The sequence below is a fragment of the Cebidichthys violaceus genome, unplaced genomic scaffold (genome assembly GCF_023349555.1).
Source record: "Cebidichthys violaceus isolate CVI_PGR_0920_01 unplaced genomic scaffold, fCebVio1.0.p SCAF_4, whole genome shotgun sequence".
Lineage (NCBI taxonomy): Eukaryota > Metazoa > Chordata > Actinopteri > Perciformes > Stichaeidae > Cebidichthys > Cebidichthys violaceus.
In genome coordinates this window covers 5,243,539-5,259,512 of record NW_027176594.1, presented here as the reverse complement: position 1 = coordinate 5,259,512, position 15,974 = coordinate 5,243,539, and the positions used below count along the sequence as shown (strand labels likewise).

Below are 15,974 nucleotides of genomic sequence, written 5' to 3'. Positions count from 1 at the left end.
AAGGCAGCTTGTCAATGTAATATTTCTCTCCCCCCCCATTCTCCTCTCAGAGTTGCATTTTGATATCACGGTGCAGCATTGGCCGAGTTAGTTATTTTCATATTCTGCCCGTGAGCCCCGATGCCCCGGGGATCTCACAGATTATGCAGAAGAACTGTGCGGAAAAGAAGCATTTTTAGTATTGATGGAGGAAAAATGAGGAGGCCATATCTGCATTTATTTCACTCCACCTGAGTGCCTTTTCTCCTTTTTATACATGCATATGTGGCGTGTGTGGTTGTTTGTGCTAGTATTACCATATATACTGCATGCAAAGCAACTCTGCGTGTTTGTGATTTGTGTGCATGGTTATCCTTGTGTGTGTGCTTTCATGCAGGCAAGGTGATGTGAGTGTGAACCCATTCCACCTGCATTAAATGCATTTTATTCAATGATTCCTCTCTCTCACACGCACACATACACACACACACGCATGCACACACGCACGCAAACTTGCTTCCAAGAGCCCTTCAATGTGAAAACTACAGATAAAACAGTTCCCACCAGCCATACGCTAAATTTCCGTGGCCCTAAGTGTCCTTTAGCCTGCCCTAGTGCTTCAGTACATATGTTCCTCTAGTCACTGCTACATGGATACAATGGAGACACCATAAATGAAGACATTCATATGTTTAATAATTACCCTCCTTATTTCATTTTTTCCCAAACTAAATATTCCTCTGCTTTAAATTGAGCAACTAATGACTATGCAGTGAGAACTGGTGACATATGTGAGTGTGTGTGACTGTCACAAGGGAAGGAAGAGGAGTCACTCCGCAGAGTAGTGTAATTAGCAAGACTGCTTTACATTTGGCACACACGCAGTCATATGCACACAAAAGTTATTTAATTACTGTCTGGCATTTTTGTGTCATGCCGTTTACAATATGGAGCTCATTAATTTAGAATTCCCTTGAAGGACTCCCAAACCAAATGCACATTAAATGCTGTTTTTGTGACTTTTGTAACCATGACCACTATATGCCTAACCCCAACTTTTAATCAAACCTCAACCAAAAAACAAATCTTACCATGTGGGGACCAGATCTTTAACCCCAAAAGGGAGGGAAAGTCCCCATTATGTGACTGTGTGAAAAGATGAATGTCCCCACAACATGACTAATACACAAACGCACAAACCCATACACACACAGTTTTTCTTCAGTATAACTGTATCAGATAGTTGGTCTTTCAGGTCAGGCACAGATAAAAATCAGTCACAGGGGATACAGTGTAAGGGAGAGGGGGCTTTCTCTGGGTAAGTGCGAGAATTGGGACAGGGCGATAGTGAGGGCTCTGGGGTGGTAAAGTGGTATTATCATGATAGCGGGCTAAACGGTTTCTGGTGGGACAGCAAAGAGAAACTCTATCCAATGGAAATGGATGAATAAGCCATGAAGCCAGGCAGCAGAGGCACTGGTCTGAGATAATGTAGCCTTGCTTTGGGTAAAACTCTGACGCACACACACGTGCACGCCAGCACACTTACACAAGCATACAAATTCATATCAAAATCAAATCTCAAACTGTGCAGTAGAACTGGGTCATAGAGTGCCTCTCCTACTGAGTGTATGAAGTTTTAGAGATAACAAGAAGAGCAAAAGGGGAACTACAGCATGAGACTGAAAGGGCAAGAGGCTGAACGCAAAGCTTTCAGCAGGGCTGAAACAGAAATATGAAAACTGTAAAGTGTGTCAGTAAATTGGCACACACATTCTTAGACTGTATATTCGTAATGTGCAACTGAATACACTTCTGTACATTGTATGCGCATTTTCACATTACCTATTGTCCCATTTAGACAACACTATATTCTTTTGTGGTTGGGTGACGGCGGCTCACCTCCCTTTTTGGAGATAATAATCTTTCCTCCCATGTGTATACATAGCATGCATTATTGAGAGACCTCTGCAGCGCTGACATCCTTCCAGCTCCTGTAGCACAGCGGCTGTGTTGTTTGTCCCTAGTCCCCATTTTAACCGTGCTAGATTTAGAAATGTGCGTGTCTGCAAAGCAAGCCAAACTCTACACCGGAGGTAGAAGCAGGTACAACCTTTTACAGGTTATTCAGTAAAAAAAAAAACAATGTCTACAGGGCTTAGAGAAAAGCAGGATAAAACTTGCAAATGTATGTGAATTTATTTCTCGCTTGAGATTGAAATGAAACACAACAAAATCAAGAACAAATGACAATTCATAAATAAACCAAAGAAACAGCAAATCATTTAAATCCCTTGTTACATTGCTATCATTAGCGCTACCACCTAAATACTAACCCGAAAGTAAATGCTACAGATTATGTACTGTATGCATCTGTGTTTGCAACAAGCAGATAATTAAGAACCCAATTATGATCGTGATTAGTTATTGCATTGTGAGTAAACACTTCTGACTTATTCTGGCTTTGTGATGCATCACTCAGCTACAATGTGGGAGCACTTCTAAGGTACAGTAGCTCCTTCATTCTGTGTGAATAATGGCCACAAGGGAATCAGGCAAGGACTCCGAGTCCATATAACACACAACCAGAGAGAGATTTACTACAAGCTCCGAGCAGTTAACAGGGCAAAGGCAGCATGCTGCAGTGTGTGACGGCATGTGGCGGACGGTTAATTGTGATTACAGATAAAAATAACTAAAAACAATATAGGACTAGTTAAAGCTGCACGGTTCATTTAAAAAAAAGAATCCTAGGGAAGATGATTATCACAACCTCATTAATATAAGTTACTCTCAGCTCCTTGGAACATTTTAGCATCTTTCAGCTCATAATAACTTTACTGTTGAACATATCCTCATTCAACAGTATGGTCTCTTACAAAAAGTAAATCCTCATTTTTTGTGTGTTTTCCTACATATGTCCAGCAAAACATATCAATTTCTGCTCCGTACATGCATACAGTCTTTTTCAAATAAACTTCACAGGAAACAGGAAAACAAAACGTCTGCTGTTTGTGGTTCGGGTAAAAATAACTGATGACTTCAGTGTTTACACTCATTCCCATACCGTCCAAGACATTCAAAGAGACTGTAGCCTTTACATATAATTTTGTGATTTTGAAGGTGGATTACAGAAGTATCATTAGGCAAACTTGAACTGACTTTGTGTGCTGACCAAGCAAATCATCAATAATTCCCTGAAAATCAGTTTTCTGCTCTTTAATTAGTAAACGGTCCAGAGTTCAATGAAACTACTCAATTCTCAAGCCTTTTTTTCTGTTGTAACTTTGTGTGTGTGTGTTGTATTAAGGCAGGTGTGTTGGCGATGCTTTTGTTTGTATGTTGTTGAGTGTGAGCATCTGAGTGTTCTTTTTGGTTGTGTGAGAATACAGAAAGGTAATATTTCCTTATCCTCTCTTCAAGGGCTTATGGTGCCTATAAAAGACAGATCTTCACAAGGATTGAGTCCATGTATCCGACACTCCCACTCATTCAAAGTGACACTGTCGGGCACCTCAAAAAAAAGGTGACCCAAATCAAACAGGAAACAAAAACAATCCGTGACTAACATCCCAAAACAAGAAAGCGAGCGTAAGACCCAAGAGAGGGGCTGAAATGCAGAAAGAATTCATGGGAAAAAGAAATGAGCTTTGAGGTGGACATCGCTGTAGCAAAGTGAACTTTACTGAAGGGTCAAAGTAAAAGCAACAGTCACATACACACACTGGCGCTGGTCAAATACCAATTTCCTTTCTACATATGCCCAGCACCAACGTTAATCTAGAGCGTATGAAGAGAAGTTGGTCAAAGTCATATTGGTTTTGAGATTCACAGAAGGGAATCAATCCCTGCCTCGTGGAGATAAAAGCAGTCCCTTTTTCCTCTCTGCTGAGCGAAGTAAACTCAAATTAACTGACTTTTTGCAACAACTAACCGGGTGGGGATTAGAACACTGTAGTAAAATTAAGAATCTGTTCCTTATTAACGGGCCGAAAGAATTGCAATCCTGTCCATGTCGGTGCTGCAGCATTGGAGCTGCTTGGTCAGGGGAACTAATTTCAAATGTGAATCACACGCTCGTCCACAGGTCACACATCCCAGAGTGAATCATAAATGCTCATGAAAAGCTGCTCATCTTTGAAATATTTTTTCAGTGGATAAACCAACAAGCAAACAGCATATCAAATCAAAAGAAATCTCCTCTGTGTGTCTGTATGTGCAATGCATGCATTGCTGTGCAGTGTTAACACCACTCCAGCAGCAGCTCCTCAGGCCATAATAACTTTGTGCGTGTCTGTTTTGTATAAATACGGTACCTGTCATTATTTAGCACAGTACAGGTTTGAAACTATCATGCTTGAATAATCTGTTGTTGTTGAACAGTACTACAAAGTGCTTTTATTTTACGCATTTACTTTACTTAAAAACCAACTGTTCTTCCTTGTTTTAATTGAATAATTCAAAGGCCAGAAGAAGTCAAATGAACCATTTATTCAGAAGGAAAAAAAAGCAAATATTGAGGCAAGGTCTGAAAAAAATCAATATGATTTGAGTGGCAGAAGTATGGGTTTGGGTTTTCGTGACCCTTCTGATTAATTCTCAGACCCCTTTTGGGAGTGATGACCCATACTTTGAGAATCACTGAAAACTATTGCTGAACATGTAACCTTTAGTATGTGTAGGTGGAGAAAGCTATAGCAATACTGACAGCAACCTCTGAATACTGAAGCAAACTGTTGACATTTTTAAAAAACTGATTTTGGTTTCTCCATTGTTAAAAAGCATCGTGGCAGAATTCCAAGTATCATGGGAGGACTTCCTGTTATCCTCAGGAATAAATAAAACACTAGCGAACAACAAAATGAGCCACAAACACAAGTGTGACTACAGGGGAGTAAAATGATAAGTCTCTGCTGTTCAACACCAAGACCAACACCTGCATGAAAGTGTGCATGCAAACAAACAAATGTGCAAACACACAGCGGTGCAGAGGGGGCTGTTATTTCTTTTCTTACTGCAGCTCATATGGTCAATCATGCAAGATACAATTATACCTAGTGACATGGGATCACCTACAGGAAATGAAAAGCATAACAAAAGAGAGTAGGAAAGAAAAAAAGCATTGCCAAAGGGGAATATTTCCAGACACAAATATGAGTGTGAAGAGAAAAGGACATTCAGTTTGATAATACAAACAGGAGAGATAAAGACCATTTATTTCTGTACTCTGTATGCAAACATAAATATATTGAGTTAAACTACTTAATGAATCAGCTTAAAGTGAATGAATCAGGTTGGTTGTGTACGTATTTCCAATGCAGTGGCTGCCATGGCTGTAGTCAGATAAAGTATGAGGTCTGGAAAAAAACAACAACACTGTCCTTCTGCATCTCAATGACGTGAAACAGCTTGAGACTGACAGCTATCAATAAGACAGCTATCAATGCGGGAGAGACTAAGGTGGTGAAGATGTGCTGGGTGAGGAGAGTGGAGCAGGCAGAGTGTGTGGCAGCCACCGCTGTGTCTCCAGTGCGATCTGTGCACCTGCTGACAGCACAGTCGGGTTCACTGCAGCGAATTTACACAGAAAAAAAAAAAAAAAAGAAATCTAAAATTGTGATTATACGCACAGTATAAGAGGATAAGAGTTCTGCAATTCTTAAATGCTAACGGATGATAAATAGCTCAGTTGCCTAGTTAACGTGGTTGAGGTTAAAAGGACTCAGTATCGTGAAGCTTAATAACGGAGAAAGGCAAGCCAGACTTTCCTGAATCCTGCCACCTGCCACATACTGGCATCTCCCTAGCATTCCAACAGCTGCCTGGTTTATTACGGTCTTTTACAGTTATAAGGTCCTTATGGAAAAGTTAGAACTCACGAGCACAAATAATACTGATGAATGTTAATGATAAATGGATCTTTAAGTAAGGTGTGATAGTCATCATTATACTTATAACGATGCCTCTCACATTCCAACAATCTGCCTTCAATTGACCACCTCTAAAATGTTGCTCGTCCAGATATGCAGCAAATAAGCTCCATTAAAAGGGACAAATTCTCACTCATTTCTAAACCCTGGCGACAGCCCTGGTGGCAGCCGCCAGCTAGTGACAATATTTAGCATCACCAGTAGATTAGAGGAGTGAAGATTAATTAAAAAATAAATAAAAAGTTGTTTGTTTTTGATTGGTTGTATCAAAAAATGTTTTAATAAATGAGTATGAGTCAAGTGTGTATCATTTCGACAGTCAATCCTCTCACCAAACCCCAGCTTGTAAAATAACTAAACCTACCAGCAACATACCATTTCACGCTTGTCAAGCCACGGCCACCATTTATTTATAGACACAAATAATACAGTATGTATTAACAATAATGTCAAGCACTTCATAAGAAGGATGCACCATTAATCATGTTCAGGAGCACAGCTTATCTGTTGCTTGTATCAATTTGTCCTCCAAAAGACAAACGGCTAATCTTCTTTGTGGCAAAATCACTAATTATATCTTTAGTGTTCTGTCTCTAAGGACGGTAGTGCTCTTATGCAAGAAGATAAGAAGGGATAGTAAGAGCTCTTAAAAGTAAAGCTCTTACTATCACTTCTTTTTCTGTTGGCTTTCATACTGTAGCTTGATTGACTTAAAGCGGAGGGCACATCCAAGCTCATGACATTTATACAGCACATGTACACATGCAGACCAATCATTAGAAAAAAAATAATTCTTGATTAATTTATCAAATGTTTTTGCCCTCCTTTCAAACAATACACATGTGTTCCTATTCATTGCATTCATTTCACTACCTCTGAGAAATTGCACTGTTTCCCACCTCCATTTACAACAGAAAAACAGATCAGAGTACCGTATTCCCTCACGCTAACAGAACACCTCTGATACAAACAACTCTGGCAGCTACTGCAACATTCCAGACACTGATGTTGCAACATTTGCAGGCAGGTTTCTTTTCCCAACTCATCTTAGTTTGATTTCTAAGTTGGTCTGTCAGTTCTTGTGTGAAGAAGCATACTCTTTGGACTCCGAAGTCCAAAGACTGAATTTTATTTAGCCTGGAGGGACACAGGTGTGAACAGAGTGTGACAGAAACATGCACTCACCTCAGACTCAAGGTCAGTCGTTCATCTTTAGCCCTCAGCAGATCGCCTACTGAAAATGTGGCACTGCCCAGGAAGCTGCTCTGTAGAACCAGACAAGGGAAGAAAAAAAAATAGTTGGTTAACATGGGGCAAAGTATTTCAGCAGCAAGTAAACAGTTAAAAGATAAAAACAATAAAAAAAAGAAACCGCTGAATAACTCTTTTCTTCTTTTGATGGTGGCTGTTAGAAACAGTTAAGTGTGTCAGAATTTACTCTGAGACCTGTGATCTAAAAAAGCAAAAAACGTGAGATACAGGGACATACAATCTACTCTCCTTTACTGTCTCCCGTTCACCCACTTTCCCCCCTTTCTCACTGCTCTGACAACATGTGTGTGCTGCAGGCATGATGTGAATAGGGGGTGTCAGCACACAGGAACTGGGTCATGGAGATAGAGGTAGGGGACGAGCCCATCAATAAAGAAGAGAGATGATCTACATTCGTAGAAAACACACACACACACACACACACACACACACACACACACACACACACACACACACACACACACACACACACACACACACAGAAAAGTCCTGCACCTGCTTATACTGCAGGAGGACTAAGACTGTGCCAAGGACACAAGCTGCTGCGAACAAAGCTAAAACACAGAGTTGGTAATTAACAACAGGTACAAAGGTGATTCCACATGTTTCATCATACGGGGTAAAAATGATCTTAATTAAAGTATCTGCAGCCTGTTCACACTCTCCTCTGAGATACTGAGATGCTGCAGTATCACGTACAGCCCTTTTATCCACCAAATTCAGATTTTTTAAATTTACATTTGTAAGCTTTTACAATAGTGCCAGTGATGGCTCTGCAAACAGGCGATTTGTGTCTTTGCCCCGTCTGTTGCTTTAGATAGCTGTCAAAGGCTACGCCTTGCCTCTAGAGATGAAAACACAATTGTGTCTGCTGTTGAAAGTAATGCAAATGTGTTGAGAGTTGAGGTGTTTCAGGTATTGTAAGCAAACACCGGAAAGCTTCCACACATTCGATACATTTCTACTCTCCTCACACAAAACAGAGCACAAGTTTGATATGCCGGATCAGTATCGGGCCTGAGAGTCCTGACTAGTGCTGCCAGTAACAACCATTTTTCATTATAGGATAATCTGCAGACCATTTCCTCACTTCATTGATCCAAAGTTTTGTCTATAAACTATCAGAAAATAACATAAATCCCCATTATATCTTTCCAGAGCGCAACATGGTGTCTTACAATTCTTTATGTTATCAGTCCAAACCCAAAGATATTCAGTTTACTATTATTTATGACCAAAAAAAAAAAAAAAGCTACAACACTTCTTATTTGAGAGGCTAAAGCCAGACTATGGTTGCTACATTTACTTAAAAAATGATGAGGACAATTACACCTATTTCGACTTATCTATTAATCGACTTTCAGCTCAAGCCTCGACAATACAAATCCACATTAAATACAGTTTATTTGTGATCATTATCAAATTCAGTTATTTATTCAGTCTCAAAACGCCACCAATGTATTTTATAGAGTCACAATAGTCCCTGACTTCATGTCACCTTTCATGAAAATGATTCTAATGAGAAGAATGGTACCGAATCTGGATCATTAGCAGATACCCTGAGTTGAAGTATCAGGAGAGAAACAGTAGGATTGATGCATCTCTACAGTGAAACAATGTAAACAGCATCACAATAGATATGCAACAGTATTTCAGAGCTGACTTTGTGAGTGAGTAGCTCAAAACACAGCAAAGCTCACAGGTCACATGAATGTTGCATTTCTTATTATGAAGTCTTCAGAGACATGGCTGACTGATTTTTTAATTTACGAGATATTGTTTCCAGATGAACATATTCTGTAAGGCTTTTTTGACTTAGTTATGCTAACATGCTCTTTTTATTCACATTTCCTCTGTCTTTTCTTCTATTGTTTGGCTTTACTTTCACCTTTGCTCTCTTAACCACTACGGCGCTCTTTCTCTCCCTTTTTTTTCCCTCTCCTGTATCAGATAAAAAAGGGCATCCTGTCTACTGACCTTTTCACTCAATCATTTCCTCCCTGAGCATTTTCCTGCTACCCAAATCCCCCATATGCTTAAAGCAAAACACCGCCCCAGACCTATTCCGCTGTCCTGGCCCACTCACAAGTAGGCAAACACAGCGAGTCGCACATGCGTGCACACACAGAAAGAGGAAGAGACCGAAACACAAGGTCCGGAAAACAGACCTATGACGAATACATTTTTTTAAAAAACAATACAAAATATTGAAACACAGTGAGTGGTTTAAAAAGCGGCTCAAATTTACCAAGACAAAACACACAGCCCCAAGCATCGTATTCATTTTCAGGTTTATGCAGCATACTGCCATGTCTACCTTATTGAATTAAACAGAGCTACCATCCCCAGTAGGCATCACTTGATATGCACAACGTCATATCCCTTAGTAATGACGTATCGTAGCCAATCCTAGTTTGCCCTGATAACCGAGAGCACCAGGCACAAAAGGCCATTACACACCGTGGAGGAACATTATATCCCTATGTAGTCATTACTTGCAAGCCAGTACAGACCGTCTGGTAAATGGTCTTAGAAATCCATTCCTTAGCATCTTTTTATGGCCCCTCACGATGAAGGCTTTAAAAGTAATGAAGCTCTGGAGACCGTCCTCTTACGCAAGATCAAAGTGACTGTACCACAGAGAATGAGAGAACGATGGGGGCAAGAGGAGGAGTGGAGAAAGAAAAGAAGACAAATGATGCTCTTCCAGGATCATGGAGGATTGATTATGATGGTCTCGCTCTGTTCCCTTCTCACATGCTCTGGCTCTCTCTTTTTTCTATCCATCTTTTTCGCCTGCTCTTGCTCATCCATTTGACTGGAACTACTGGCCATGCCAGTTGCAGGCTACAAAACAAACTTTTGATCTATGATCTCCTTTACGATCTTTAATAAAAAAAAGCGGACAGCGAGACATTTTACACAAGCTCAGACATAAATACACCTACCTAACCAAACACAAAAGTGCTTTCGAGAACACATGCGCACACATGAAAGATCAATCATAGACGAAAAGCGAAAGACACTTGAGAAGGAGCGTACGTCTACAGGCAATCCCAAGCACTTGTCAGTGGACCTGTGAAGGCCACAGTGTCTGTCCATCACTTGGCAGAGGTAAACGGTCCAACTCAAGCTAGATCTATTGATTTTCTCCATGCCCTGGGTGACAGAGGGACACACACTCACATAGAAACATACTAACTCTCTCTCAATCATTCCTTCATTCCCTATCTGTCTCTCACTCTCACAGACTGCAGAGAATACCTGGAGGAGAGGACATCCATTCACATGTTGCGCCAATAAGTGACATTTGATATAAATGGCAGCCGTGACAGTTTTGGCACTCGCTGAATAATACACATCTGGCAAACATTTATGAATATGAACATATTTATACCATGGAGGTCAGTGGTGTCTACATGAATGCACTGCTCCTTCACTACAATTAGGGCTTTACAAATTGGCCTAATTAAGTCATTGGCGATGTCATGAGACGCCATTTATACTTACATGCAAATGTGTGCACTCAGGCACAAATTATGGCCGCAGTAAGTTAAAATTTACATGGAATGAGATCACACACACACACACACACACACACACACACACACACACACACACACACACACACACACACCACATACATAATATAACAACAGACACACACACACACACACACACACACACACACACACACACACACACACACACACATACACACACACAGACAAGGAACTCCACTTACGGTTATGTTGCACACAATCCTAGCAGCAGCAATCGAGTAAGACAGTGAGAGAAGAGCTACCAAAATTAGGAGAGGCTGACAGAAAGAGAAAGAGAGACTGAAATAAAGAGGTGCGAAAGAGGAAAAGGGATGTTATTTGTTCGTTCTTCCTCTTAATGAGCTTCAGGACGGTTCTTCCTACATATCTTCCTCCAGTCGTCAGTTAGAGTAACTCCATGTGTTATATTCACTCTTGAAAGAGCAGCAGGCACACTGGCTGATACACACACTGTAAACACGCAAACATAACACTCACACACAGTTAGACCCACACACTGCAGCCTCCGCTGTGACTGAGAACTGGATACAGTGAGCTACTGGCGCAACCACTGTTGCTGCTGCTGTGGCTGGCTTGACAGAAAGCGAGACCAGCGAGAGAGAGAGAGAGAGAGAGAGAGAGAGAGAGAGAGAGAGAGAGAGAGAGAGAGAGAGAGAGAGAGGAGGAGGGAGCCACAAGAGGGGAGGGAGTTGAGAAATACAAGCAGTCAAGATGAAGAAGGAGGAGGGTGGAACAAAACAGAAGAGGAAGAAACAGACAGAAAGGAAGGAAGACAGGCAATTAATGGGTAGAGAACCAAGATAGCAACACAGAAGAGGAAGGGAGATATAGAAGAATATAAAGAGAGAGAGAGAGACAGAGAGAGAGAAAGAGAGAGAGAGAGAGAGAGATAGTTATGTGTCACACCTCGGTTGCAGCCTGTGACTCAGATAGCCAATAGGAAAAGAAGCACTTGTTATGGCTACTTGAATTAACATGGATTCCAACCACATGGTGCAAGGTATAGGAGTGTGCCTACAACACGAATAAACACTTCAAAACACACACTGACATACTCGAGGATCCCACAAGAGGCTTGTTGAAACACTCTGCACATTTTGATACAAGCAGCTGCGAGAGAAATCAACCCATCCATTTTGAGACATGGAGACAATGACGAACAAACCCACACAGCTGACACCAAGCTTAGGTTTTAACTATCTGGGCTTGAACCTCGGATTAAGCAGGGTTTCATTTACCCATGCTGACACAGGGGGATGAGTAATTCTGGCAGAACAAAGGACACGCTCTAACACTGGCCCTTATCACCCCGAGCAGGTACACAAGCAAACACAATGAGAAACGCACACACTTAACACTTAAGCACACATGCACACGCACACCCACCCGGCAGCTAACATTTGAAAGAGACACACAAACTGTAATGTACAAATACACTGAGCACTGGAGGTCACGGTGATGAGTCGTCAACCTTCCCTAATAAAGGAGGAGGGGTGTGGAATCAGGGAGTGTGGGTGGAAACACCGGATTTAAAGCGTTCTTCACTACGATGACGATTGATGACCTGGGTGCCAAGTGGAAGCCACAGTCAGATAACGCATGAACTCTAAAAGACTACCAAAAAGGCTTCTCAGTCTAACACAATGATTACTCTGGCTACGTAACAGTATTGATGCGCATCCCTGCTGTTGCCAAATTCATTTTCGTTGGTTACTGCTCAATTTTTGTCTGTGATTACGGATTCTGTTCTGTTGCTTTTTTTGTGTGCATTGGTACATTTGGATCTTAAAAAAGATAAAATGAAGGTTGAATAACAACACGGACAATCCTAGATCAAAGCTTGTTTAAAATACTGAATCAAGCACACCACAAATTGGCATTTATGTAATGCCCTACTTTGAAGTTCAAAATGTCATGTCAGACATATTTCAGAGAATTCAAACTGTGAGTTCCTGAAAATCACACAGAGACCGGCAGGGATTGGTCTTATATTCAAAACATGAAGCACAAGCTACCGACCGCAGGGAACATGGCTCCTGGCTGTAAAAAGGAAAGCCTAAGTACTTCTTAATTCCTACCTTTTAGCATTTTTTAACCAGCACTCACAGCTGGTTGAACACTATCACCACTGCACATGCCTCACACATTATTCAAGGACCTTATTTGAATCTGTAGGCGGAGGATGTGTTAGTCCGTGTAAAGATCACAGAACAAATGCAACTGGCAGCTGAGGTTTCTGCACAGACGGCAACAAGGGATCTTAGACAACCAGTCACCCCCAAACCCAGACAGGCACAGACAAAAGCAGGCGGCTGTGTTTTCCCAGGATGAGCTGATGTTCTCATTCTCAGCTGTCTACCCTCGACATTGTCCTCCCATTCTTCCCTGACTTATTTGTTTCATGGTTCTCTACCTTGAACTCATTCCCCTGCTCTTGATCTGTTAAAAAAGGGAAAAAAAAGAAAAGTCTGCAGAAAGACCTGAGCTCACCCACTTTTGCCCTTCCCCATATTTCCTCAATGCATTACCAATAGATTACATAAAATAGACAACCAAACAGCAGAGATATTGTCTCTCTCAAAGATGTGTACGTGTTGGCTTGCTAGATGGCAGAGGTATATATATATATATATATATATATATATATATATATATATATATACATACATGTTGGCTATACAACAGCTCCACAGACAGACTGCCAGACGCTGCTCTGGATCATTAAGAAAACATCTTAAAATCAGGGTTGTCTTATATCTGGGCAAATACAGCAGGATTATTATGAGTTTCGATGTAGTCAGTTACTAAGGGATTTCTAATTGTTCTAGTCTGACCTGTGTAGGGAAAGTATAGCAGTCTCCTGATGCTGTGCACTTCTTGTTATGTTACTCACGCTGTGTGCGCGAGCATGCTCCAAGTAGGCAGACTTATCTGAGTCTAATAATACTGATTTGTGCTTAGATACAAAATACTTTGATGTGTTCTTCTGGTGTTTTTGGTGCCATTACATGCCTTATTAATCGTTTGTACTATTTCTGTCTGCTTTATGAATAACTTTTGAAATGTATCAAAGGCACCAAACGTACCTACTGTAAAACAAAAAGCGGGACTCGTGCAAACATGAAACCGAAATGGGAGAGTTGAATGCCTTCTGGGTCTGGTTTGATGTAAAGAAAGCTAAACTTTAATCTTTTTCAAGTCTAGAAAGCTTACTGAGGGTAAAATCATGGAAGTGGGCTCTTAATTGGCATAGCTTTCCATGACTTAACTTCTGTGTTCACATAATTTAGGGATAGTTCTTATCTCTCTTTGGAGTCAGACAAGTGTAAATTACCATGAAGACACACGGAGGGGTTTAAGAAAAATCCATATCTAAAGTAAATTATGAAGTGAACTGTGAAGAATAACAACAAGGGATACATTTCTGTGCATTATGATGAAGAACTGAATCAATATTTTAATATTGGAGTGATGTTAAAATTGGAGCTACAATGGTGCAGTTATGACAATACTTAATTCATTTAGTTTAATTAGTCAACTGTTTGAGGAATACAGCTTGCTGTGCTGAAATATGAGCTACAATGACAAACAAACTCAATCATTATCCCAGCCTGTAATGCTATAGTGTTGCACTGAATATCAAGTCTCCATATTTTGGGGGGGTCTGGAGATTTTCCATTGAATTAATTTCAGTTGTGCTATTTTTACCATAGCAAAAATCTGCAGTATAACCGAACAGGACATTTTCTGGCACTGTGGATGTTGCTTTTTAATCAGATAATGTCCCAATTCATGTGCACAAACACTTCAACAAAATCCCACATCATCTAAACACTGTGAATTGAATGAGTGTCCTTGAGCAAGACACTGAACCCCAATTTGCTCCTCGCCTTGTATTGCAGCTTCGCCACTATTGGTGTCTGAATGCATATGTGAATCTGTGAATGAGAAGCAAATTGTAAAGCGCCTTGGAACGTAGAACAACTCCATATAAATGCAGTCCATTTACCATGTAGGCAGCTCTCTGTCAGTGCTGAAAGAGGCTGTCATTGAATATGATTAGTCTGCTTATAATACGTGTTCGATGATGCATTATCTCCTGTTCCTCAGAAACATTTAAAGTGACACATTTTTCTGTGCTAAAACTTTAAGAACCAAGAAGACTCGGACTCCAACAGGAATTTAAAAGAGGCTGAACAGAAAGGTAAATACTCACTGAAAGCTGACTGCTGAGAGGTGGAGAAAACTCCTTTTAGGATTTCCTTTAGTTTTTGTATGTAGAGATATCTAGCCATGTAACATTCCAGTGCACTGAGAAAGTTAATATTCCTCTTTTTCACAAATGGTTCTGTCATAGAAAGAGAGGCGAGAATAACACTGCAATAAGTGTTCATGCCTACTCTCATACATTCTTCAGCTTGTCAACGCTTGCCCCGAAACAAAAAGCCCTTCCTACCACTCCATTAGTTTTCTCCCCTCCCTCTATTCCTGCTCTTGCTTATTGAATCATGATTTGGCTTCGCCCTTTTAGAGCCTGGCCAACTATCAGGGAACCAATGTTTTCTGACAGAAGCCTCCAATTAATACACAGGGCACCAAGGATGATGACAATGTATAAATGGGAAATCAGATTCCCGTGTTCACGTCTACTTACCTCACAGACAAAAGCTGCAGGTAGGAGAAAAAGAAACTTAATTTGTGGCCAATGCAGCCTGCCCTTGGTACACTGGAAGCACACTGCCGATGCCTTCCCCCACACTCTCGGCTTTGGTTCATAAACTTTAATGGCTAACCCTACTTCAGACTAGGTGATAAAAAAATCAAGGCTCCTTCACTCACAGTCTGTAAACATGACTTGGTAGCAGGTCCAGAGCCTGTACAGCCCCATTCAAATCCCCTCTATTGACTTGAGTACTATATTTAAATGGCAGCACGGCAAACTTGAAGCTGTTTTGATAGAGTCGCATTTTAATAGACCCTTTTTGTCCCTGTCAGCAGATGAGACCGATCCATATGATCATGCGCTTACAATAATGCATGTGTGTATTATCAGCCACTTATTGCAAGCTGCGATCAGCCAGACCTGGCGGAGGCTGTGGTTAGCAGCTTCCCCTCCTCTGACTCTGCGGTTTGACTTTAAGTCCATAAATGTAGCAACGGAAAGACTGTGTGCGCAGAGAGGAGAAATTATGCACATTATCACTTGTATCACTCACAAAACATGTTGCTA

The 15,974-nt window shown here is 40.9% G+C and overlaps 1 protein-coding gene across 5 annotated transcripts in view; it reads right to left on the bottom strand.

Annotated features, from left to right (window-relative positions):
- inpp4b (inositol polyphosphate-4-phosphatase type II B) overlaps nucleotides 1-15,974 on the bottom strand; it is a 135,526-nt gene that overhangs the window by 77,984 nt on the left and 41,568 nt on the right. For 2 of the 5 annotated variants that reach the window (XM_068727807.1, XM_068727808.1), the window contains one exon: nucleotides 7,095-7,174. In XM_068727807.1, the coding sequence (XP_068583908.1) occupies nucleotides 7,095-7,174 (80 nt within the window). Of the gene's footprint in view, nucleotides 1-7,094; nucleotides 7,175-10,926; nucleotides 11,054-14,960; nucleotides 15,000-15,398; nucleotides 15,418-15,974 lie in introns of those variants that run through there. The other 3 variants (XM_068727811.1, XM_068727809.1, XM_068727810.1) reach the window with 3 other exon arrangements.